This window comes from Loxodonta africana, chromosome 18, assembly GCF_030014295.1.
Source record: "Loxodonta africana isolate mLoxAfr1 chromosome 18, mLoxAfr1.hap2, whole genome shotgun sequence".
NCBI lineage: Eukaryota > Metazoa > Chordata > Mammalia > Proboscidea > Elephantidae > Loxodonta > Loxodonta africana.
The window spans coordinates 52,901,263-52,925,617 of NC_087359.1; the positions used below are offsets into that span (position 1 = coordinate 52,901,263).

Genomic DNA, 24,355 nt, shown 5'->3' on the forward strand with positions numbered 1-24,355 from the left:
GAGAGGTTCAAGGACTTGCCCAAAGCATGCAGGTATTGGCCCCCTCAGCCTCTTTCCACTCCAGGCTGTGGGAGATTTCAGTGGCTGACAGCTCAGCAGAATACAAACCAAAAAACCAAACCCATTGTCGTCAATTCTGACTCATAGTGACCTTATAGGACAGAGCAGAACCGCCCCAAAGGGTTTCCAAGGAGTTCCTGCTGGATTTGAACTGCAGACCTTTTGGTTAACAGCGGTAGCTCTTAACCACTACGCCACCAGGGGGCCCTCTATCTTGACACCACCGGGGGCACGTGTGCATGCGGGCTCACACACACACAAGCAGTTGTCTTTGACTTGAACTCCTTGGGAAGCTTACATTACAGGCAGCATTCCTTCTCTTTCCTTGGGAATATACAGATCCACAGTGCAGTTCTGAGAGGCCTTTATAATAAGTTGAGAGATTAGTGAAATGCCCTGGATAATAGAAAACCCATAAGAAACTACTGTGCTCCTTCTGCCCCTGGGCCTGGCTGGCTGGCTGCCTGCCCACAAGTCAGAAAGAACTGCCGCTGTCTGGCCGGTGCCCCTGGGACAATCCACCTGGGGCTCTGGCAGTGGACCTGCCAGGGAAGACAGATTGGTTTCTCTGAGTACTCCCTGCCTGCGGTGATGGTGTAGTGGTACTAGGTTCAGTTAACATATACAAGGTATAAGATCCTTCCTCATAAAAAAGAAAAAAAAAAAATTTTTTTTTTTCTTTTGGTCAGATGAATTTAAGATTGGCCTTCCTCATGCCAATCTTAAATTCATCTGACCAAATCCTTGGGAGGGCTAGGATGGCCAAAAAAAAAAAACCCAGTTTTAACAGAGTGGTTATTAATCCTCCATCCATCCCCTGGTCAGCTGTGATTTGTCCTAGAATGCCTGTTCTGGGAACAAAGTACATACCACAAACTTTATTTTGTGTAAATGAGAGTTTATTCACGAAGACACAAGGTGAGGCTTTCCCCCAACCCCCACCCTCCCCAGGACAGATCCCAGACAATAACAAAAGAATGACAAGCACCCTTAGGGCAACATTTACCCCTCCCCCCTCCCCATTTCTCTCCACATCCCAAACTTCACAGCACAGGCACACGGGAACAGGCTTGGGAGAGGACACTCAGGCAATCTCTGACCAGCAAGACTTCTGGGTGTGTGTTTGCTCTTCCCTTGCCTTCTGTACAGACGCCAGCCAGCAGTTACAAAGACCCACTGAGGCGGAGGCAGAGGAGGCGGGAAAGCAGGGCGACCTCGACCCTGCTTCCTCAATTCAGCCCAGCTTGAAATGGGCCAAAATGGAAGCCACGGTGGAAGCAACAGGTCTGTCTCTTCAGGAGAGAAGTCCTTTTATAATAAGCAGAATCCCTCTGTAATTCTGCTCAGGGGTGCAAAGGCTGGCAGCCTCCCCAAGGGAGCAAAGTGTTCACAGATTGGCTCAGTCAGGCCAGCTGAGAACTGAGGCTGTTATCCCTCATTGGCGGGAAGGCTGAGCAAGGCCTAGTTCTGGGGGTTGAGGGACAGATCTCGTATAAAAGTCTTGTCTCCTGGCCCTGATAAACACTCTTCCTTCAGGAACTAGTGTGCTTTGAGATGAGGACACTGTACCTGTAGTGTGTGCTATCTTCACTGCTTGTGTTCAGCTGACTCCATTGAATGATTCCCCAACAAGGGAACTTTATCCAGCTGCACTTCCACACCATACAACACTGACGTGCCCACCTCACACACACAATCCTCTGTTACTTCCTATTCCCCATATGCCTGAGGTATGGTGAGTGCAGGACATATTTTTCCCCACCCCAACAATTTTTCTCTTGGAGAATCTCAAGGCTTAAGAACTGCTTTGGGCATCCCCTCTCCCACGCTTTGCACTGGTATGAATCAGGGTCATTTCAGACATTACAGGGCTGGGGAGAGGGTGGGGGGTGGGGCGGCTAGCTTTCGCTCTTGTTTTCTTCCATTCCTCCTCTTGGACTCACTCATAGGTCTGAGTCCAACTTGAGGCCTCTCGACTTTGAGGTGTCTCTGATTTGAGCAGGACATTGAGCAGAGCAGTCTTGGTCATGGACCCTGAATACTGGGTGCCAGGCAAGGGGCCAGGCAAAGGAACAAGAGCCCACAGATGAAACTGTGTGAGCACTGCTAAATAAGCTGGTGTTGGGGGCACGAAGCATTCTTTGACAAATCATACCCAATGTGTTAAGGAGGGGATTTCACATGCCCCAGTCTTCTGAGAGATGACAAGAACTGCTTGACCCTCTGCGATGATCTCGATTTGCCTTGGTGTCTAACGTGAGTAAAGGGCAGATCAGAACTGGAGGGATGAAGGGAATCTGCGACACCGCAAGCTCACTTCATCTCTGCATTCACCCTGCTGGCCTCAAGAACTGCAGCTGCAGGAGCATACGGGCAGACAAGCTACTCCTTCATTTTGGCATTTGGATTTACCTTCAAGTCACTGAAAAGCTACTGTGCCGCAACCTGATGCCAATGGATGGAGTGCTGAAATCAGTCCGGAGGATGTGAACAGCCACAAAGAAGCAGGCACAGAAAGGCAGGAGAAAGGCAAACAATGAGAGACAGTCCTGCAGGGAAAACAACACTGATGGCGACTTAGGAGACCTGGCCCAGGTCTTCTACTGAAAAGGCTGACAGGCCTCAGGCAACACTACCTTTCTGCCTTGTATTGTCCTTTGCAGAAAAACAAAGTTAGATAAGCTATTACTTAAAGTCTGTTTCAACTCTAATACTCTGTGATTTTAGGTGTGAACAGAACCTAAAAAATACAGGGAAAGGGGTGAGTGGAGGGTATTTTGGCCCCTATCTCCCATCTCTTTTCAAATTCCTCAACCAATGTTATTTGTGGGTTTGTTCGGGAGAAGGAAAGTTCCAATTTTTCTCAGGCCTGGTGCTGACAGGCCCTATTTCCTGTGCCCTGAAACATCATTCAAGGAGGCACAGCCTTCCTAACTGCAGAGCAATCAAACGAGGTGATAATACGGGACAGGGGGAATCACAATGCCTGGCCAAGGAAAAGGAGTGTGGAAGGGGAAGAAAAAAAGTGAAAATCCAAATGACCAGGGACAAGGTTGTAAGACAGCCCCTAACGGGGTGGGGCAAGTAACTGTGTCTCCTCCTCCAGGACTGCGTGGTCAATGACGGTCAGTTGTTTCAGCACTTTTTACTGGTTACACTACTCCCTCAATTTCTATTATGTACAAAAATATAAAACAATAAAGTGCAGTTTATGTTTCAGTGACACTTTTCCTTGCTTTAATATTTTTTTTCCTTGTTCTGTTTTTGAAATGAGCTCTCGATTACAAAATATCAAACCACACTCAAAAGCAGGTATAGAAAACGCCAGCCATTGGCACAGCATGGAGAAGCCGACAAGTAAGGACAGACTGCAGCAGCAGGTGGCAAGAGGTGGGAAGTGATTGAAGCAGCGGTTACAAATGTTCACAGGAAGCTAAACATATCCAACAGGTTGGGCCCTAATGTTAGCGCAGGTTAGACTAGTCACTACCTTGGTGGGTGGCCTCAGTGTGTTTGGGTTCAGATTCTACACATCAATACAATTTCTTCTAGTTAAGAGCTCTTGGCTTGCACCAATCACAGGGTGGCTGGAGGACACTGGACCAGTCCATTAGTTTTTCAAAATGCTGTCATAAACCTGATAGATGTACTGAGAGACTTCAGGAGCTCTACACTTCAGTGACAGCTGTTAGGAAGAAAGGGAGAAAGAAGATTAGCATAAAGGTTGGCATTAGCTCAAAAGGCACCCAAGTAGTCAGTTCAAGAAAACCTCTTTCTGACACAATGGGAAAAGAGGTTCTATCACTGAATAGCCACACAAAGAGACCACGCTTTAAGAGTTTTAATTCAATCAATGTCAAGTTGTGTTGTATTCCCACCCATATTCTGTGCGTCTACGAAGGTAGGAAATAATCCATACTACAAACATCAAAGCATTTTGACAGTAAGGGGAATCTCTGTTCTAATGCTCTGCTGAGAGCCATAGCGATTAATGTCAAATGAAAAGAGAAAAATTGTTGATGGTCATTTCAGATGTCTGCCTTAGTTTCTCAGTCCGATAAGGAGACTGGTTATCCCAGGCACAATTTCAGAAGGATATACAATCAAGTAAAATAAAAGTGTAAGTTAGGTAGGTCCAAGGTCCTAGTCCTTTCTATATTACATGGAGGAGATTATACGCTGTTAGGGAGGGAAAACAAGAACAGAAAAAGATATTTACTCAACGTAATTGTACAACAATCTATGCCAATAGCTTCATCTCTTTTTCCCTGCCTTTTTAAACAGACAGGCAAATAACATCACTATTAAAAATATTTTAATGTTCAATATTGAGAATTTTACTTTGTGGGTCAACAGGACAAAATTTAAAATCAGATTTAGACTCTGTAATTATATTATTAGATATGGCAAAACATTATTAACAAAAATGTAACACTAACCAGTTGCTGTCCAGTCAGTTACAATTCATGGCAACCCCATGTGTGTCAGAGTAGAACTGTGCTCCACAGGGTTTTCAATGGCTGATTTTTCAGAAGCAGACTGCCAGGCCTTTCTTCTGAGGTGGACTCAAACCTCCAACCTTTTGGTTAGCACCTGAGCCTGTTATTTGTTTGGACTACCCAAGGACTCCAGAACATAACATTAGAGGCATGCAAATGCATCCTAGAACAAGAAATAACTTAAACTTTTTTTACTTTTTTGTATTTTTGACATCACCGCTCTTGTCTATTAAGGCAGATCAGCAAAAGTTATATCCCCCTGAAATCTTAGATTATTTTACCTCTTTATTCTCTTATTAGACACTCTGGATGATTTAACATAATATAAAAGGTGAGAATAGCTTTGGATAAAATATCGAAATATTGGTTAACCCTGAATTTCTTGAAAAGACTAATAACATCCTAAAAACTGAAAAGTGAAATTTAAAAAAACAACCACACAAAAAAAGGTAAAATCAAGAGGCTCTTTATTTACATTTAATATATACTCTCTAAGGTATTTGCAAACTGCTATTTGATACTGGATTTGGCAGTTCAAATCCACCGCGCGCTCTTGGAAACTCTATGGGGCAGTTCTACTTTGTCCTGTAGGGTCGCTATGAGTCAAGAGAATTCTAATAAATGTAAAACAAAACAAAACACCTCTAATTTAAGGATATAAATATGCACAGAAAATAGCTCACTTTGGTCAAATTTGCAGCTGTAGCTATAAGCATTTCCCTGACTTTCAAACTCTCTACAGAGGTAGGTTCCTGTCCCTTCTCCTCCACAGCCTCTCCACTGTCATTGTTGTGAAAAATTCAGTTGGGAGAATATGTGTGTTCAGAAAAGAGAGGACAGGAAGTTAAAGAGTTATGACTTTAAGGACGTTAACTCCCAGACTAAAGAGGATTGGTTCCTCTCCCCCAAAAGCAGTCCTATATTTTTTCATATCTTTGTAACAATAAGTTCTACAAGCTGCAGATTCATTTTTATTCATGACTAGTAAGGAAATGTTACTTTCTTCAGTAAAAGCCCAAACTATCAGGGCTGGCACTGGTGGGGAGTCACAGAGTGACCAGACCTTGACCCTGAGAATGTCATCTGCTTTTCTGGGGAGTGAGGTGAGAGGGGCAAGAATCTCTCTCTTCCCTTCTACCCCCGCCTTCTCTCTCCCAAATGTCCATCACTGTCCTGGCCTTTAACAAAGGGTCAATATTAGACCTAAACCATCCCTTGCTTTCTAACTAGTGCAGCTAAGGCAAGCTAGAATTAATAATAATAATAAAAAATTTTGGGGGGCCAAATCTCAAGGGAAACATATACACAAAGAATCTAAATAATCTGACTTATAAAGTATAGTTAGGACGCTAGGTCTCATTTGTATGGCTCCTGGGGAAAAGAGGCTTTACCTGGGTCTTAACTTTCTAACATCTAGCCTGCCTATGTGACACAGCTTTAACACCAACCACTAAGGAATGCCACCCATCTAGATCCACCAGGGGAGGAAGAGTCACCTCTCCTGTCTAATTAAAGCCAAAGGCTTACCCACCCAAGTCTGGAACACATGTTTCTTTACTTGGAATAAGCTCTCTCTCTCCAGGTGAGACTTACCTAACCATAGAGACATGACCTCATCCTTATAAGATATAGGGAATTATGCAGATGTTACTATTGGGGGAATTAGGGTTAAAGGTAAATGGGATCTTACTGTTTTATTTCTTACAATTGCAAGTGAATCTATAATTATCTCAAAATAAAAAGCACCATGGCCTAGCTGACACATAAAATCAACCACTGCAATAGGGGTGAAACTGTTCTTCAGTGGGCAAATGGATAAACTGTGGTCCACTGATACAGTGCAATACTACTTGGCGATAAAAAGGAACAAACTATTGATACACCCAACAACTTGGACAGATGTCAAGAGTGCTGTGCTGAGTGAAAAACAAGAACAAAAAAATCTCAAAAGGTTACATGTTGTATAATCTCAATTTATACAGCACCCTCAGGATGACAAAATCATAGTGATGGAAAACAGATCAGTGGTTGCCAGGTGTTAAGGCTGGGTGAGAGTCTAACCATAAAGGTTAGTACAAGGGAGTTTTTGCGGTGATGGAACAGTCCTGTGTCCTGACTGTAGTAGTGATTATCCAAATACACAAATATAATAAAATTTTATAGTACTGTGCATACCCCACCTCCGCCATAAGCAAAAAAAAAGCACATGTAAAAACTGGTAAAATATGAAAATGTTCTGTAGTTAACAGTGTTATATCAATATCAATTTCAAGGTTTTGAAAATGTACTACGGTTATATAAGATGTTATCTATGGGGAAAGCTGGGTAAAAGATACATAGAACTCTGTACTATTTTAAAAACTTCATACGAGTCTTAAAATTATTTCTCAGGTAATTTAAATCTTAAAACAAAAAGTTAAAACATAACTCATCTACCAACAAATTACATAATCTCGAACATGTCAGTAGTCATTTTAACCATGGTTTCCTTTTCTGCAAACTGGGGGTAATAATGGTTCTTTGACCTAGGTGAGATGGAAGATTGTATACAATAAAATAATGGGTAAGCAAAACAAAGCAAAAATGTGATATACATATGCATATACCTACATACATACATGCTTCTTTATTCTCCATCCAAGCTCTAACATTTTTAGACAAACCTGACACTCACTTTTTAAAGATGGGGTCTGTTGGAATCACTTGTCCACCTTTTCACTAATTTCAGAAAAGGGATTCTTTTTAAAATTCTTATTAATGACTAATTTTGGTCTCTAAGAATTAAGTGTTAACAATCACAGAGGTAAGTGGGGGTCACGCAGCAGGTTAGACTGGGTGTAGGACTGGGATACTGACAGTTCTGTCAAAGCGAACTCTCTACCTCCTAGCACAATCCTGAGCATTAATTTAACCCTAAATCACAACCAGAACAATGCATGCTGAGGGTGAAGAGGAACCAAGTGGTGTTTAATTTCAAGGTTGCTGTACTCTGAGCAAGCTTCTAGGGAAGTAAGTGGAGTTATTTAACAGATCTTGATTTTACAATGAAAACCTGCCCTCCAGGAACAGCACAGCAGGGTTTTCCTTTCTTGCGGAACTCAAGGGAAGTGGTGGGACAGGCTACTCTCCAAAAAAGATGAGAGCCTGTGGTGGAGGAGGTGGGTGGGAGGAATGTATACTTCATCAGGGGTAGCCTGAAGTTTCCCAGCTCACAAATGCTTGGGGAAACATCTAGCTTGACAGGACTTAGCAGTACGTGTGTACACACACACACACACACACACACACACCCCACCCACCCACCAGGAATTTTCAGTTCTATTTGGTACTGTTCCCTTGATGTATGCTAGTGAAAACAGGCTTGGTTGTCAAAATTAAGGAATGGGGTCACATAATTTTCTCAGCAAATGGCTGAGAGATGCTCCCTTATGGCTAAAAGGCTCCTTTAATCTACTTACTGTTCAGCTTCGTCAAGGTTAATCAATACTGAACCTCACTCCCCTGTCACTTTCCTGTCCCCGCCTTCAAAATGGCCTACAAAAACCTCAGAGGGATAAGATACTTCCCTGCATCACAAGGGTTTTTCCCTTCCTTTTCAAAATGAAGATGACAAGTGGCATTCTATTGGGAGGTAATACTTTACAATAGCAAGCAAATGCCCAGTGCTTGGATAGCTTTAACAAAGGAATTGCTCCTGCTCTATAAAGTATCACCAGAATTTTTATTTTAGTGTGCTACTCAAGGGGCCCTGGTGGTACAGTGGTTAAGAGCTCAGCTGCTAACCAAAAGGTCGGCAGTTTGAATCCACCAGCTGCTCCCTGGAAACCCTGTGGGGCAGTTCTACTCTGACCTATAGGGTTGATATGAGATGCAATCAACTCAACGGCAACGGGTGCTACTGAAGAAGTTTTCCAAACTAAAGTCCCCTTACAGGCTGCCAAAGGTATGTTTTATTTTGCCTTAACCTTTCATAATAAGCATTTAAGGTCATTCGGTGCTGCTGAAAAAGGCTCATGTGTCTATGACTGTGATATCCGTGGGTCGTGGACTCCAAATACAGGAAAGGCTTTCTTAAAATTGGCTATGCAAAGAATCCTTTTAGCAGCTTGTTACAGTACCACATGCACAGTTATGCTAACTAAGAATGAACTGATACTGAGGAAGAAGTTGCCAAGTTTTGTGAACAAGTCTGTATGTACCAGGAGGAGGGATGGGTTTGAAGCGCTCCTTGCTGCCAGAGGCACCATGCCTGCTGGATGGGGCAGACACTACAGAGAGAAGGTGTTCCACTGAGGCAGCTGGGGACCACTTTAGAGTGACTGTTTTGGATACCTTGGGTCTGATGCTCCTCTTCTAGGTCTTTCAAGGGTGCTAAAAAAATTAAGAGGGCTCTTACTTCCCTCCTCTAACCCACTTCACCCATCCTGGGAAAGGCCTTACCGTATAATTGGGGTTTCCCGGCTGGATACGTAGCTCTGCCAAAATCCAAATGCCATTAGTGAGCTTCAGGGATTGGTACAGCATGTCCTGCCCTTCCACATTCCTCTTGGCAATAGTATAAACATTGTTGTTTTGCAATTTGCTGGAAACAGTGTCTAGAAACACAGATTCAAAATCCAACACATAGAGTTAAGTCTCTAACAAAAGCACGCATGTGTGCTCAAGTTCCCTGACAAGTACAGCCACGTGCACACTCACATATTTCAAAAAGCCCTTCTCCCACACAAAAGCAAAGGACCTGCTTCTCAGATTCCAGGACAGAAAACAGAATAAGGAGCAACCAAGCATTAGTGCAAGAGTTATCTGTGAAGATTACAAAATGGGTGGGTTTAAGGAGTTGGTTAACTCTAAATCAAGTGCCAGATAGGTAAAAATGTTCAAAGAGGACAAAGAGAGAAATAGGTGTGTCACAGTAACTACCATGTTGGTGTTCATTTCTGAAATGCTGGTCCAGATCAATGGGGATTCACAGACTGGCCATCGAATCCACGACACTGTTTACCCAAGTCACTACCACTTTACTGCGAGCCACTCTGGCTTCAATTGCCAGGGTTAGACAAGGGGACAGAGTTGCAGAAATCTTGCAGGCCAAATCGATTAACCTGGATGTCTAATATGAAGATTCAAAAAAAAAACAAAAACAGGCAAATGATTTCTTATGCCTTTAGGGAATACTATGCCTCCAAATTAATAATAAAACAAACTGTCTTGACAAAAGACTTTGAGAGAAAGCGAAGTTGTGCAAAAGACTGCTACAGGCCCTGAAACCCCAGCTATTGCTGAGGTCAGAGTGGAGACTTTGGCAGTCACCAACTTGGGGTAAGAACAGGTTGGTGTTTTGGCTCTTCCTCATGGCCACAGCACCAAAGATCCGTGACATGGCAGAATTCAAGGACATTTCTTTCTCCTTGTTCTCCTACAGAAACCCTGGTGGCGTCGTGGCTAAGCGCTACAGCTGCTAACCAAAGAAAGGGTCGGCAGTTCAAATCCGCCAGGTGCTCCTTGGAAACTCTATGGGGCAGTTCTACTCTGTCCTATGGTGTCGCTATGAGTCGGAATCAACTCGACAATACTGGGTTTGGTTTTGGTTTTTGTTCTCTTACTGCTACTAGGAGAGATGCTGCAGTATCAGAGAAAATTCAAGAATACAGAGAATAAAGGTTGCTTCTTTGTGGCTAGTTCATTACGCTCATTTCTGATAAGAATTCAAATTACTCACGCCTATTTTAGGAATGAAATTCTCCCCACACAAAAACCTGCTGTATTCTACCATACTCTCTAGGAAAAACTGCCATGACAGATGATTTTTCTAATCTCCTAGATGGTAAAGCTCTCTGAGCACAGGGATCTTGGAGTTTTTCGTCATTGTGCTTAACACACTATCTGGGATACAAGCATTTCTCATCAATATCTGTTGCATGAGTCTTGGACTCAGGAGTTGTAGATGCTAATAGGAACATAGCTGCTGTAGAAATTAAAATCCATCTACTGAGGTGTGGGCTGATTTTGGGGGCAGTTCTTACCTTGATGCGTTCTCCCACATGCAAACCAGTGACAGCTCTGGGGAGAAGCCAGTAAAGCCTCATTCATTAAACATTTCCATCTCATTTACTTGTCACCTAGCTTTTCCTCTTTTACGTCCAGAATTTTCACTAACACTAAGCTGAGGAGTTATAACTTAGGAACTGGCTCCCTATGAGGAGCCGTAAGTGTATCTCAGGGTAGTTAAAGGCAATACTGCTGGAGGAGGGAGCCTCAATATGCTTCTAAAATCACCTTTGGGGCAGGGACTTGGGGCGGGGGGTCAAACAGTTCTGGCTGTCACCTTGGATCTCACAATGAAGGGCTCTTGCAGCTTAGGCTGGGTTGCCAGGCAACATCACCAGTTGAAGCTTTGGCTAATGCCTTTTAACAGGGCTGCCTTTAATACATAGGGTCTTGCTTCAAGTTGTTAAAAGCCATTCCTAACTTTTTAGGCTCTTACCCCTTTCCCAGGGAAAACACTCACAGTAGGAGGCTTTGTTGAAGAGCCACCTTGTTGTAGAGGTACAAACATGTTCTAGACTATATACATAGCCAGGCCCAGATTCCTACAGGCTTCTCATGATTTCACCACCTATGTAAGAGATGAAAGGCTAGCAAACAGAAACACACGCACACACTCACTTCTTCCAGAATTAAAAACCATGGCAAACAGCCAGGTAGGATAAGCAAGTTGAACGGATGTAACTTGAATATATTTGGAAGCACTGGCCAGGAACCCAAGCTCTTCTCCTACTGAATGGCTGTATGGTGATTTCTACCAGACGGCTGGATGCAGGGGGCGTTCTATATCATTAAGTATGTGTGAATCAATTCTTATAAATTTTAGATATTAGGTCTGAGTTGAAGATTTATATAATATATAGGTTGCAGGATAGTCAGACTTTGCTAAATGTACTTACTAAAGACTAGAAATGGGAGCCTGACTTAAGGAGGCAGCCAGACTGGGATAGACTTATTGACAATATATCTTTTTTTTTTCTTTTTACATACCTGAACCCCTGGGAAAGAGGATGGAATTTTAGTTGTGAAACTGTGAGAGTGAGAATATATTGTTAATTGTTCCAGTGTGTGCTGATGGCATCATGTGAAGCATAAGACACTGAGACCTGCTCCACAGTACAGGAGTAAAAATATATGGTTATCTTAGTTAATCTAGTGTTTCTGTAACAGAAATACAAGTGGGTGGCTTTAACAAACAGAAATTTATTTTCTCACAGTTTAGGAGGCTAGAAGTCCAAATTCAGGGTGCCACCTCTAGGGGAAGGCTTTCTCTCTCTGTCGGTCTGGAGGAAGGTCCTTGTCTCTTTGAGCTTTCACTCCTGGGCGACCTTCATGTTGCTTGGCATCTCTCTTATACAGACCTCTTGATCCTTGTAGAGATGATCAGTGCTAGGCAGCAGAGTCTCACACACTAGTGCCTTTCTCATTTAGCATTTCCAGTATTTACACAAAGTGTCACCAACCCTATCATATACACCTTTCTATTAAAACTTGATATATCATTAAGACTTAGGAGGAGGATTGCTTTTTCTTTATTCTCTAGAAAGAGATGGAAGAGCAAAAGCAAAGACTCAATGCTAGGTTAGTAAGTCCTGTAAGGCTGTGATTTCCTGTAGCCCTGAGTGTTAGTTCCATCTGTCAAACGTCTACTCTGGCACAGAAAAGCTATTTAAAGTGTTGGTGCTATTGTGATTAGGGCAGATCAGCTGGAAAGCCTGGTATTTTTAGCTCTCAGCTAGACCCAGGGTGTTGAATCAGAAGGCACTAAAACTGAAAACACTCGTGTTAATAGAGCTCTCATGATTGGAAGGAAATGTAAAGGTCAGGGCACTCCAGACCTTGGGGTGGAGTCAAAGGAAGACCTATAAGGGATTCATTGCAGGAAGAGGTCTTGCAAGATGCCCCAGAGGGTTTCCAAGGAGTGGCTGGCTAGCAGCTGAGCTCTTAACCACTGCACCACCAGGGCTCCAGCAGTGACATAGTGTGGAAAACTGATGGCTTTGGGCTCCTGGAGAAAACAAAGTGGCGTGAGGCCATGGCAGAACTGATCAAAACTGAATTTGCTCTGAGAAACTGTTCTAGGCTACATCACTAGGAGGAAGGACAGACTACTCTCTGGCAAGATCACCCACATACATCAAGGTGCAATAAGGGCCCTAAACTCCAATCTAGAAGCAGGGGGATCTTTCTACTATTTTGGCAGGCCAGAATAAAGTCCTCAGTCACCAAAACTTCCATTTTCTTTTTTGAAAAAGCCTGTCTGTTTCATACTGGACCACTGAAACCAAGCCTGTTTTCCAATTAATCTGACCTTTCTCTGTTCTCTCTACACCAGCATTTCCCAGATTATGTTCAAGGTACATTGGTGTTCCACGGATGTCAGTAAGCATTATGTAATTTTAAGTATCATGGTCAGATAAATTCAGGCAACACTGGATTCAAGAGACTTCTTCAATGTAGGACTTCTCAGAGCTTTTAGTGAGCTCATGTGCAAAGGCAACTTCTGACAGAGGCATAGCATATGCTATAATTCTCTAATTTAATTAACCACAGGCACTCCCCACCACCTTTTTTTGAAGAACGAGTATTCTCAGGAACATACTATAGAGTTGTTGCCATCAGACCAAGTACCATGACAGTGACTATAACCAGGGGCCTGGTCTTTTCCAAGCTGAGTGCAGAGGCTGCTTCTCTAACAGAATTCACTCCGGCTCTTGCCGTTAGCCACTGTGGATTCTGCATATGATGGTTTCCTGAAGATCGGCTTATACCATGGAAAGCTGCCCAGCCTCCTTTACTCATCAAATAAAGTTCATGGTAACTGTCCAATGAGCCTCAAAGAGAGGGACAGATAACACTGCCATCTACCTACAGTATGGCACACTGACACAACACAAAGCCTAATTTGAGCACAACTTTTTGTGAAGTACAGGAAACTCTGGTTTTGTTTAACAAATACATTATCAGTCACAGTGAGGAAACCTAGATTAAAAATGTTGGAGAGATAAACACTATTCCTGAACAGAAGCAACAAACTGGTTATGGAAATTGTAGAAGCCTCTTTCCTCAAACACCTTTCCAAGGACGCAGGAGAAGTCAGATGATCATTATCAGAGGACAACATCTATCTGAAATTTCTATACTAAAAGACGCCAGTCTGTGCGTCTTTTATTTCTTAACAGTCCAAGCAAGGCTTCAGTCTTCTGAAAGTTTCAGGAAGGGCCTACATGTTCATCACATTTAAAAGATGCTTCATAGGACGAGGCTGATTAATATCCTGCTGGATTTCCGAAGTCGTATCAGGAAGATTTATAGAAAAGATATGTATGAACACAGAAGATGAATACATCACGAAAACCCAATAAACTAAAACTAAAAACAAAAAGGTGACATCATATCAAAAAAATAACGCGCCATGACCAAGTAGGATTCGTACCAGGATGGTACGAATGTAATCCACCCCATAAATGAAAGGAAAGAAAAGAATCACATGATCATCTCAATTGAAGCAGAAAAGACATTCGACAAAGCCCAACAACCATTCCTGATAAAAACTCTCAACAAAATAGGTATAAAACCCATTGCCATTGAGTTGATTCTGACTCATAGTGACCCTAAAGGACAGAGTAGAGCTGCCCCATGTGGTTTCCAAGGAGTGCCTGGTGGATTTGAACTGCCGACCTTTTTGGTTAACAGCCATGGCTTTTAACCATTATGCCATCATGGTTTCCAAAAATAGGTATAGAAGGGAAATTTCTCAATAAAGGGCATCTACGCAAAACCAACGGCCAACATCATTCTTAACGGAGAGAGGCTAAAAACATTTCCCTTGGGAACAGGAACAAGACAAGGATGCCCTTTATCACCACTCCTATTTAATATTGTGCTGGAAGTCCTAGCGAGTGCAATAAGGCAAGAAAAAGAAATAAAGGGCATCCAAACTGGTAATGAAGAAGTTAAACTGTCCCTATTTGCGGATGATATACTATACACGGAAAACCCAAAAGACTGCATGAGAAAACTACTGGAACTGATGGAAAGGTTCAGTAGAGTAGCAGGATACAAGATAAACATACAAAAATCAGTTGGATTCCTATACACCAATAAAGAGAACAGTGAAAAGGAAATCACGAAAACAATACCATTTATAATAGCCCCTAAAAAAGAGAAAATACTTAGGAATAAATCTAACCAGGGATGTAGAGGACCTATACAAAGAAAACTATAAAACGATACTGCAAGAAACGAAAAGAGATCTACATAAATGGAAGAACGTACCATGCTCATGGACAGGTAGACTCAACATTGTGAAAATGACAATTCTACCCAAAGCAATTTACAAACATAATGCAATCCCCATGCAAATACCAACAACACTCTTGAAAAGAGATGGAAAAACTTATCATTAACTTCATATGGAAAGGGAAGAAGCCTCGGATAAGTAAAAAACTACTGAAGAAGAAGAATAAAGTACGAGAGCTCACGCTACCTGACCTCAGAATCTACTATACAGCAATGGTAGTCCAAACAGCCTGGTACTAGTACAGCAACAGACACATTGACCAGTGGAACAGAACTGAGAACCCAGATGTAAATCCATCCACCCACGGTCACCTGATCTTCAACAAGGGCCCAAAGTCCATCAAATAGGGAAAAGACAGTCTTTTTAACAAACGGTGCTGGCAAAACTGGATGTCCATCTGCAAGATGTGAAACAGGACCCTTACCTCACACCATATACAAAAACTAATTCAAAATGGATCAAAGACCTAAATATAAAGCCAAAAACTATTTCTTCTTCATAGAAGAAAAAATTTCCAAAGTCGTATCAGGAAGATTTATAGAAAAGATATGTACGAACACAGAAGATGAATATATCACGAAGACCCAATAAACTAAAATTTTTTGATATGATGTCACCTTTCTGTTTTTAAGTTTAGTTTTAATTTTTCTTCATAGAAGAAAAAATAGATCAATGCTAGAGGCCCTAATACATGGCATTAACAGGATACAAACCACAACCAACAACAAACTCCAGAAGATAAGCTAGATAACTGGGATCTTCTAAAAATTAAAGCTACAGAATGGGAAAAAATTTTTGGCTATTACAAATCAGACAAAGATATAATCTCTAAAATCTACAAGAAAATCTAACACCTCTACAACAAAAAAACAAATAATCCAATTAAAATACGGGCAAAGGAAATGAACAGACACTTCACCAAAGAAGACACTCAAGCAGCCAACAGATACCTGAGGAAAGAGTCGAGATGACTAGTCCTTAGAGAAATGCAAATCAAAACAACAACGAGATACCATCTCGCCCCTGCATTACTAGAATGAATAAAAAAAAAAGGAAATAACTGTTGGAGAGGCTGCAGGGAGATCAGAACTCTTAGGCACTGCTGGAGGGAATGCGAAATGATACAACCATTTTGGAAAACGATATGGCACTTCCTTGGAAAGCTAGAAATAGAAATACCATATGATCCGGCAATCCCACTCCTAGGAATATAAAAACCCAGTGCATCCTAGAGAAATTAAGAGTTGTCACAATAAATAGACATATGCACACCCATGTTCACTGTAGCACTGTTCACAATAGCAAAAAGATAGGAACAACCTAGATGACCATAAACAGATGAATGGATAAACTGTGGTATGTACACACAATGGAGTATACGATAAAGAACAAGCATGAATCTGTGAAGCATCTTATAATGTGGATGAATCTGAAAGGAATTATGCTGAGTAAAAGAAGTCGATCACAAAAGGACAAATATTATATGAGGCCACTACTGTAAAAACTCATTAAAAGGTTTACACACAAAAACAATCTTTGATGGTTACAAGGGAGGGAGAGGTGGGGATGGAAAAACATTAAAAAGACGACAGATAAGTGGTAACTTTGGTGAAGGGTAAGACAGTACACAATACTGGGGAAGCCAGCACAACCTGTACAAGGCAAGGTCATGGATGTTCCATAGACACATCCAAACTCCCTGAGGGATCACATTGCTGGACTGAGGGCTGCGGGGATCACGGTCTCGGGGAACATCTAGCTCAATTGGTATAACACAGTTTACAAAGAAAATGTTCTACATTCTACTTTGGTGAGTAGTGACTGGGGTCTTAAAAGCCTGTAAGCGGCCATCAAAGATACTCCACTGTCTCACCCCTTTGGGAGCAAAGAATAATGAAGAAAATTAAAGATACAAGGGAAAGATTAGTCCAAAAGACTAACAGAGCACAACTGCCATGCCTTCCACCAGACTGAGTCCAGCACAACTAGATGGTGCCCGGCTACCACTACTGATTGCTCTGACAGGGATCACAATAGAGGGTTCTGGACAGAGTTGGAGAAAAATGTAGAACAAAATTCTAACTCAAAAAGAAAGACCAGACTTGTTGGCCTGACAGAGACTGGAGAAACCCTGAGAGTATGGTTCTGGGACACCCTTTCAGCTCAGTAATGAAGTCACTTCTGAGGTTCACCCTTCAGCCAAAGGCTGGACAGGCCCATAAAACAAAATGAACCTACAGGGGCACCACTAGCCCAGGGGCAAGGACTAGAAGGCAGGAGGGAACAGGAAAGCTGGTAATAGGGAACCCACGGTTGAGAAGGGAGAGTGTTGACATGTCGTGGGGTTAACCAATGTCATAAAACAATATGTGTATTAACTGTTTAATGAGAAACTAATTTGTTTTGTAAACCTTCATCTAAAGTACAGTTAAAAAAAATTTAAAAAGCTAAAATGAGAGGACGATGGTTTTCTTTCTCATCTGCCATCTCACCTCCCCTCTCCAATATTATGCTTTAGCTGCAACGGGAGACTGGCAGCATGTTGCAAACCCCTTAGAAAAGCCACCAACATACAGAGAGGAAAGAATGGGCAAATGAGGAAAGAGGAAGGAATGACCAAGCACCAAGGCCCATTTTCATTCAAACTCATAGAGCCTTGTACTAACCTTGAAAAGGAGAATATTAACTTCAAATAGGGAACTGGAACAAAGGCAGGACTCTGAACAGCTTAGGGGCTCCTTGCTCATGAGAAATGCTTCAGTGAAAAAGAGCCCTAAGGACTGATAGCTGTTGTTGTTTCTCCTCTCGGGTTACCTCTTTTATGTCCTATTAGAGTAATAAAATTAACTACAAAAGGGTCTGGGGCTTTTTACTGGTGATTAAAGAGAGTACGTCAGATAAAAGCTGACGTAAGGTTGGAAACAAAAAGGTTACCAACCAGGCTTTAATCAACTGCCATGCATTCTGGTTTAATTATAAACACAGGATTCTATACATAGCATTCCAATATTGAAAGTTGATACGAAAGAAGAAGCGGTGCTTCCGATCCTTAGTAGCGTGCGTATCCTCAGGAGCCGCTTCAAGTGCTTGATGCTTAGGGTGTTTAAGTAATAGGACTAACTCACAAAAGAACTAAGTAGATGAATCCATTCTAGTCTGTCTCTTAAATCTCTTAGCTTATAAGTGATCCAGCACTTACATCAAAACCTCCTGAAGGTTTTTAAAGACAAGTTTGCAAAGTAATGTACTAGAAACAAGGGAGATGTGGAAAAAGGCAGGCAAAGGAAAGATAAAATTTTCAAATATCTAATTTGATTTGCTAAGATGAAAATGGAATTTAGAGTTATTACTCACCAGCATTTAAATGACATTCCTTAATCTGAAATTGAAGTTCATTTTCATTGGGAATATCCTTCCAGGTTGCAAGGAAGACCTGGCGCTCTGTATGAGGAAGCAGAAGGGAAGGAAGGATGTGCCCCACCTGTCAGTATTCTGATTTCTGATGCCTTGTGCCATGTCTCCTTTGAGGCGCTGGTTCCCTGCAATATAGCTAGCAGCAGCCTGGGATCGGAGCCAACACTTAACTATGCAGAGGCACTACACTTCAGGTCAATTAATCCCCCATCGCTGGTGCTGGGATAGTGGCAAGAGTTTAAGAAGTCAGACCATCTAAAGTTTTAGTTTTGGCTCCACTGTTTTCCTATTTGGGTAACTTTGTGTAATTTCTTAATATAGAGTCACATCTCTCCTGTCTACCCGAAAAGAGCCATTGTGAGAATCATATCGATTAAGTACCAATATAGTTTAATACATACCAATATAAGTTTTTTTTTTTTAATATAAGCTAGTTTTATTAGATGGTGGCTTTATAAGTAAGGAAAACAGCAATAACCACATGAGGAGTACTCATAGAAAAAAACTGTAAATTACTGAATTCTTATCTTGAAGCAGTAAGAACTTAACTCAGGGCTAATGGTTAAATTTATATGCATTATCTCATTAACTTATTTTAAAAACGATTGCTACTATGCAACCTTGGAAATGGAAACTCAGTGAAGTTAAACACCTTGCCCAAAGTCACAAAGCTAATACACGGCAGACCTAAGATTCAAATCTACAACTACCTGTCACCAGACCTCTTGCTCTATATTCTGGGTGGATGGATTATTTAGGTAATAGGCCTTCTGATTTAGAGACCAACAGCAGAGAAAAAATAAATGTGATTCAGGGGAATAAAGAAATAGCAATTGTTAAGAGCTTTAGCATATTCTTACCCCATTTTGTTAATCTTAAAATAACTTGTACCTCTGGGGCTTGCTCTGCCTGACATTCAGAGGAAGGGCAAAAGTATATTTGGCAGAAGGACAGGAGGACATACTTACCCATTTTGCCATCTTCTACAAAAAGCACATTGAGTGGGATGAGGCAGCTGAAATAGAAGACATCAATATTGTTTTTCACAGCCACCTGCCAGGAAAGTAACAAGGGAAAATTAGGACATCATAGGAAGCCAGGTAGGAGGAAAAGCACAGTGATGTGTCTAGAAATACACCATTCTACTTCCTTCATCTTTAGACAGTGCAGGACTCCCAAAATCAAGGCAGAGCAGCCCATACACTATTGATGCAAAACACATCTTTACTTACTTCACTGTCACAGCACCGTGACAACCTGCAACTCCACCTCTCCAGGAGGGCCGTCTTTGAGGCCTAACTTCTGTATCTAGAATAATCTATTCAGTTATTTTCATTTCTGTGATTATTAATAGTAGCTGCTACCGTTTAAGTACTAACGTAACTAAATCTAATCCTTATTATAACTATCCCAACAAAGTAGTTTTCATTCCCCTCTCATTTTACAGATGAGGAAACTGAGGTCAAGAAAGACTAAGCGACATCCAGGGTCACACAGCTAGTACAAAGAAGAGCCAAGATTCAAGCTCAGATTTGTATGACCCTAAACCTTGCAATCATATAGTCTACTGTGCTGGGAATGACAACTTGAACAGGAATGGTGTTGCACTCATTGTCAAAAGGAACGTTTTAAGATCTATCCTGAAGTACAACACTGTCAGTGACAGGATAATATCCATACATCTACAAGACGACCAGTTAATACGACTATTATTCAAGTTTACATACCAACCACTAGGGCCAAAGATGAAGAAATAGAAGATTTTTATCAGCTGCTGCAGTCTGAAATTGATCGAACATGCTAATCAAGATGCATTGAAAAATACTGGCCATTGGAATGCAAAAGTTGGAAACAAAGAAGGATCAGTAATTGGAAAGTACGGCCTTGGTGACAGAAACAATGCCGGAGATCGAATGACAGAATTTCCCAAGACCAACGACTTCTTCATTGCAAAGACCTTCTTTCACCAACATGAACGGCGACTATACACATGGACCTCACCTGATGGAACAAACAGAAATCAAATTGACTATATCTGTGGAAAGAGATGATGGAAAAGCTCAATATCATCAGTCAGAACAAGGCCAGGGGCCGACTGTGTAGAACAGACCATCAATTGCTCATATGCAAGTTCAAGCTGAAACTGAAGAAAATCAGAGCAAGTCCACGAGAGCCAAAATATGACCTTGAGTATATCCCACCTGAATTTAGAGACCATCTCAAGAACAGATTTGACGCGTTGAACACTAGTGACCGAAGACCAGAAGAGCTGTGGAATGACATCAAGGACATCATCCATGAAGAAAGCAAGAGGTCACTAAAAAGACAGGAAAGAAAGAAAAGACCAAGATGGATGTCAGAGGAGACTCTGAAACTTGCTCTCGAACGTTGAGCAGCTAAAGCAAAAGGAAGAACTGATGAAGTAAAGGAACTGAACAGAAGATTTCAAAGGGCATCTCGAGAAGACAAAGTATTATAATATCATGTGCAAAGAGCTGGAGATGGAAAACCAAAAGGGAAGAACACGCTCGGTGTTTCTCAAGCTGAAAGAACTGAAGAAAAAATTCAGGCCCCGAGTTGCAATAGTGAAGGATTCTACAGGGAAAATATTAAACAATGCAGGAAGCATCAAAAGAAGATGGAAGGAATACAGAGAGTCATTATACCAAAAAGAATTAGTCGATGTTCAACCATTTCAAGAGGTGGCATATGATCAGGAACCAGTGGTACTGAAAGAAGAAGTCCAAGCTGCTCTGAAGGTATTGGCGAAAAACAAGGCTCCAGGAATTTATGGAGTATCAATTGAGATGTTTCAACAAACAGATGCAGTGCTGGAGGTGCTCACTTGTCTATGCCAAGAAATACGGAAGATAGCTTCCTGGCCAACTGACTGGAAGAGATCCATATTTATGCCTATTCCCAAGAAAGGTGATCCAACCAAATATGGAAATTATAGAATAATATCATTAATATCACATGCAGGCAAAATTCTTCTGAAGATCATTCAAGAACAGCTGCAGCAGTATATCAACAGGGAACTGCCAGAAATTCAGGCCAGTTTCAGAAGAGGACGTGGAACCAGGGATATCATTGCTGATGTCAGTTGAATACTGGCTGAAAGCAGAGAATACCAGAAGGATGTTTACCTGTGTTTTATTGACTATTTAAAGGCATTCGACTGTGTGGATCATAACAAACTATGGATAACACTGCAAAGAATGGGAATTCCAGAACACTTAATTGCGGTCATGAGGAACCTTTACATAGATCAAGAGGCAGTTGTTTGGACAGAACATGGGGATACTGATTGGTTTAAAGTCAGGAAAGGTGTGCGTCAGGGTTGTATTCTTTCACCATACCTATTCAATCTGTATGCTGAGCAAATAATCCAAGAAGATGGACTACATGAAGAAGAACGGGGCATCAAGATTGGAGGAAGACTCATTAACAACCTGCGTTATGCAGATGACACAACCTTCCTCGCTGAAAGTGAAGAGGACTTGAAGCACTTACTAATGAAGCTCAAAGACCACAGCCTTCAGTATGGATTGCACCTCAACATAAAGAAAACAAAAATCCTCACAACTGGACCAATGAGCAACATCATGATAAATGGAGAAAAGACTGAAGTTGTCAAGGATTTCATTTTACTTGGATCTACAATCAACAACCATGGAAGCCGCAGTCAAGAAGTCAAAAGACGCATTGCCCTGGGTAAATCTGCTGCAAAGGACCTCTTTAAAGTGTTGAAGAGCAAAGATGTCACCTTGAAGACTATGGTTGCACCTGACCCAAGCCATGGTATTTTCAATTGCATCATATGCATGTGAAATGAATAAGGAAGACTGAAGAAGAACTGATGCCTTTAAATTGTGGTGTCGGTGAAGAATATTGAATATACCATGGACTGCCAAAAGAACGAACAAATCTGTCTTAGAAGAAGTACAGCCAGAATGCTCCTTAGAGGCAAGGATGGCGAGACTGCATCTTATATCCTTTGGACATGCTGTCAGGAGGGATGAGTCCCTGGAGAAGGACATCATGCTTGGCAGAGTACAGGGTCAGCGGAAAAGAGGAAGACCCTCAACGAGGTGGACTAACACAGTGGCTGCAACAATGAGCTCAAGCATAACATCGATTGTAAGGATTGCTCAGGACCAGGCAGTGTTTCATTCTGTTGCGCATAGGGTCACTAGGAGTCGAAGCTGACTCGACAGCACCTAACAACAACAACAACAACAAAAACCTTGCAATAGTTAAGAGCTCAGCTGCTAGCCAAGAGGTCGGCAGTTCGAATCCAGTAGCTCTGTGGAAACCCCTATGGGACAGTTCTACTGATGGCAGCAGGTTGGTTTAGGTTTTTTAAACCTTGTTTTTTTTCTATTCACAATAACTAGAGCTACATTGCCCCCTATCTTTTTTTAGATACTGGTTTTAAAGTTAGTTGCGTTATAAAATCTCATTTCCTAAGTCCTATTAAGGAAACGCTGGTGGTGTAGTGGTTAAGTGCTATGGGTGCTCACCAAAAAGGTTGGCAGTTCGAATCCACCAGGCGCTCCTTGCAAACTCTATGGGGCAGTTTACCCTGTCCTATAGGGTAGCTATGAGTCGCAATTGACTTGACGGCAATGGGTTTGTGATGGGCAACTCATTCTCATCTCAAAAAGGAGCCCCAGTGGCGCAATGGTTAAAGTGCTCAGCTGCTAACTGAAAGGTTGGCAGTTCGAACCCACCAGTTGCTCCGAGGGAGAGAAGACCTGGCAAGTAGGGTTGCAACAAGTCAGAATCAACTGGAAGGTACATAACAATATGATGGGGAAAAGCTGGTTGGGTCAAACAATGGTAAACACGATGGTTATAAGAAGGAAAAGCCTTTAGGCAAGTGAAGAAATGAGTTTTCTTCTCACAATACAAGCTTCTGATTTAGGTAGGCTGTGATTCTATGATGGTCTGCTCATTCAGAGGATGCGGTTTATATATTTTTTAAAAGCCACCGTAAGTACTTTACTCAGGGGCGACACGGATTGGTGTATATTCAGGAACGGGCAGGTTCCGCTGCAGCAGATCGTAACAACCGTACACTGTAAGAAGAAAGAGGAGGAGGGGAATTGCCCTAAACCACCATTTCCCACTGGTTTCTGTCACTAGCGGCTTTCTTATCTATGCTCTTGGCACTGTAGGAAAATATTTCTCTGGGCAAGTCCTATGACCAGTAACCATGCCTATTTCTCTGACTTTTGCTTTAAAAAAATAAAGAACAAAAGAAGTGCTTGTTTAGTTCCACTATTCTCCTCCCTATCCTCCCCCTTTTTTGCAAATGTCCACACTTCAAGAGCACACCGTCTCTTCGTCAAGATTTTGACTATGAGATCCAAATATCCTCATTCCGAAGGACATCCATCTTCCTGACTTTCAAGAGTATCGTTTTTCTTCTTCCATAACTGTGTTTGGCTCGGTCTACCTGACACAACCTTATCTCCAAGAAGAATCCATCCAATTACTTTCCTTGTAACGTGTGCTTTTAACCTTTCAGTTACCAAGGCTAGGTGTTTCTGACCCGTATTACATAGCCTGATGCCCAAAATGCTGAGATAGCAGGATTCTCAAAAAGTTTGAGTTTGGTGAATTTAAGCAGAGTAACCTCGGGAAGGAGGTTAGTTTATAAAGACATTCTTTAAGATGTATTAGAGTACCAATTTAGAACATTTATAGTAGTTGTGGGCTTCTGGGAAAGAGATTTTCTAATTCATCTAGTACTCAGCAATGAGAGAAGGAAACTCTTATTTTAAACAAGAAGATCATTTGGTGCCAGCCTTTCTTTGTAAAGGGCATTTAGAAGTAAAAAGTGGGGTGACAGGGCTGAGCTAGTGGTGGGTCATCGAAAGGTCATATATGAAATGCACATCAACCGAGTGATTATCATTGATCATATATCTTTGAATATAAAGCACTCGTATGTCACAATGCACCGTTCATTAAACGTTTATTAATGTTGACTATGTTCCAAGCATTGAAATATCAGGAAAGATACAGA

The 24,355-nt window shown here is 41.7% G+C and overlaps 1 protein-coding gene across 4 annotated transcripts in view; it reads right to left on the reverse strand.

Moving 5' to 3' along the window:
* Window positions 1-937: 937 nt before the first annotated feature.
* AP2B1 (adaptor related protein complex 2 subunit beta 1) overlaps window positions 938-24,355 on the reverse strand; it is a 139,215-nt gene continuing 115,797 nt past the window's right edge. For all 4 annotated transcript variants that reach the window (XM_003414552.4, XM_003414551.4, XM_010594240.3 and 1 more), the window contains 4 exons: window positions 19,290-19,374; window positions 18,262-18,348; window positions 9,000-9,154; window positions 938-3,745 (listed from right to left, as the gene is read on the reverse strand). In XM_003414552.4, the coding sequence (XP_003414600.1) occupies window positions 3,671-3,745; window positions 9,000-9,154; window positions 18,262-18,348; window positions 19,290-19,374 (402 nt within the window). In that variant the 3' untranslated portion in view covers window positions 938-3,670. The remainder of the gene's footprint in view (window positions 3,746-8,999; window positions 9,155-18,261; window positions 18,349-19,289; window positions 19,375-24,355) is intronic.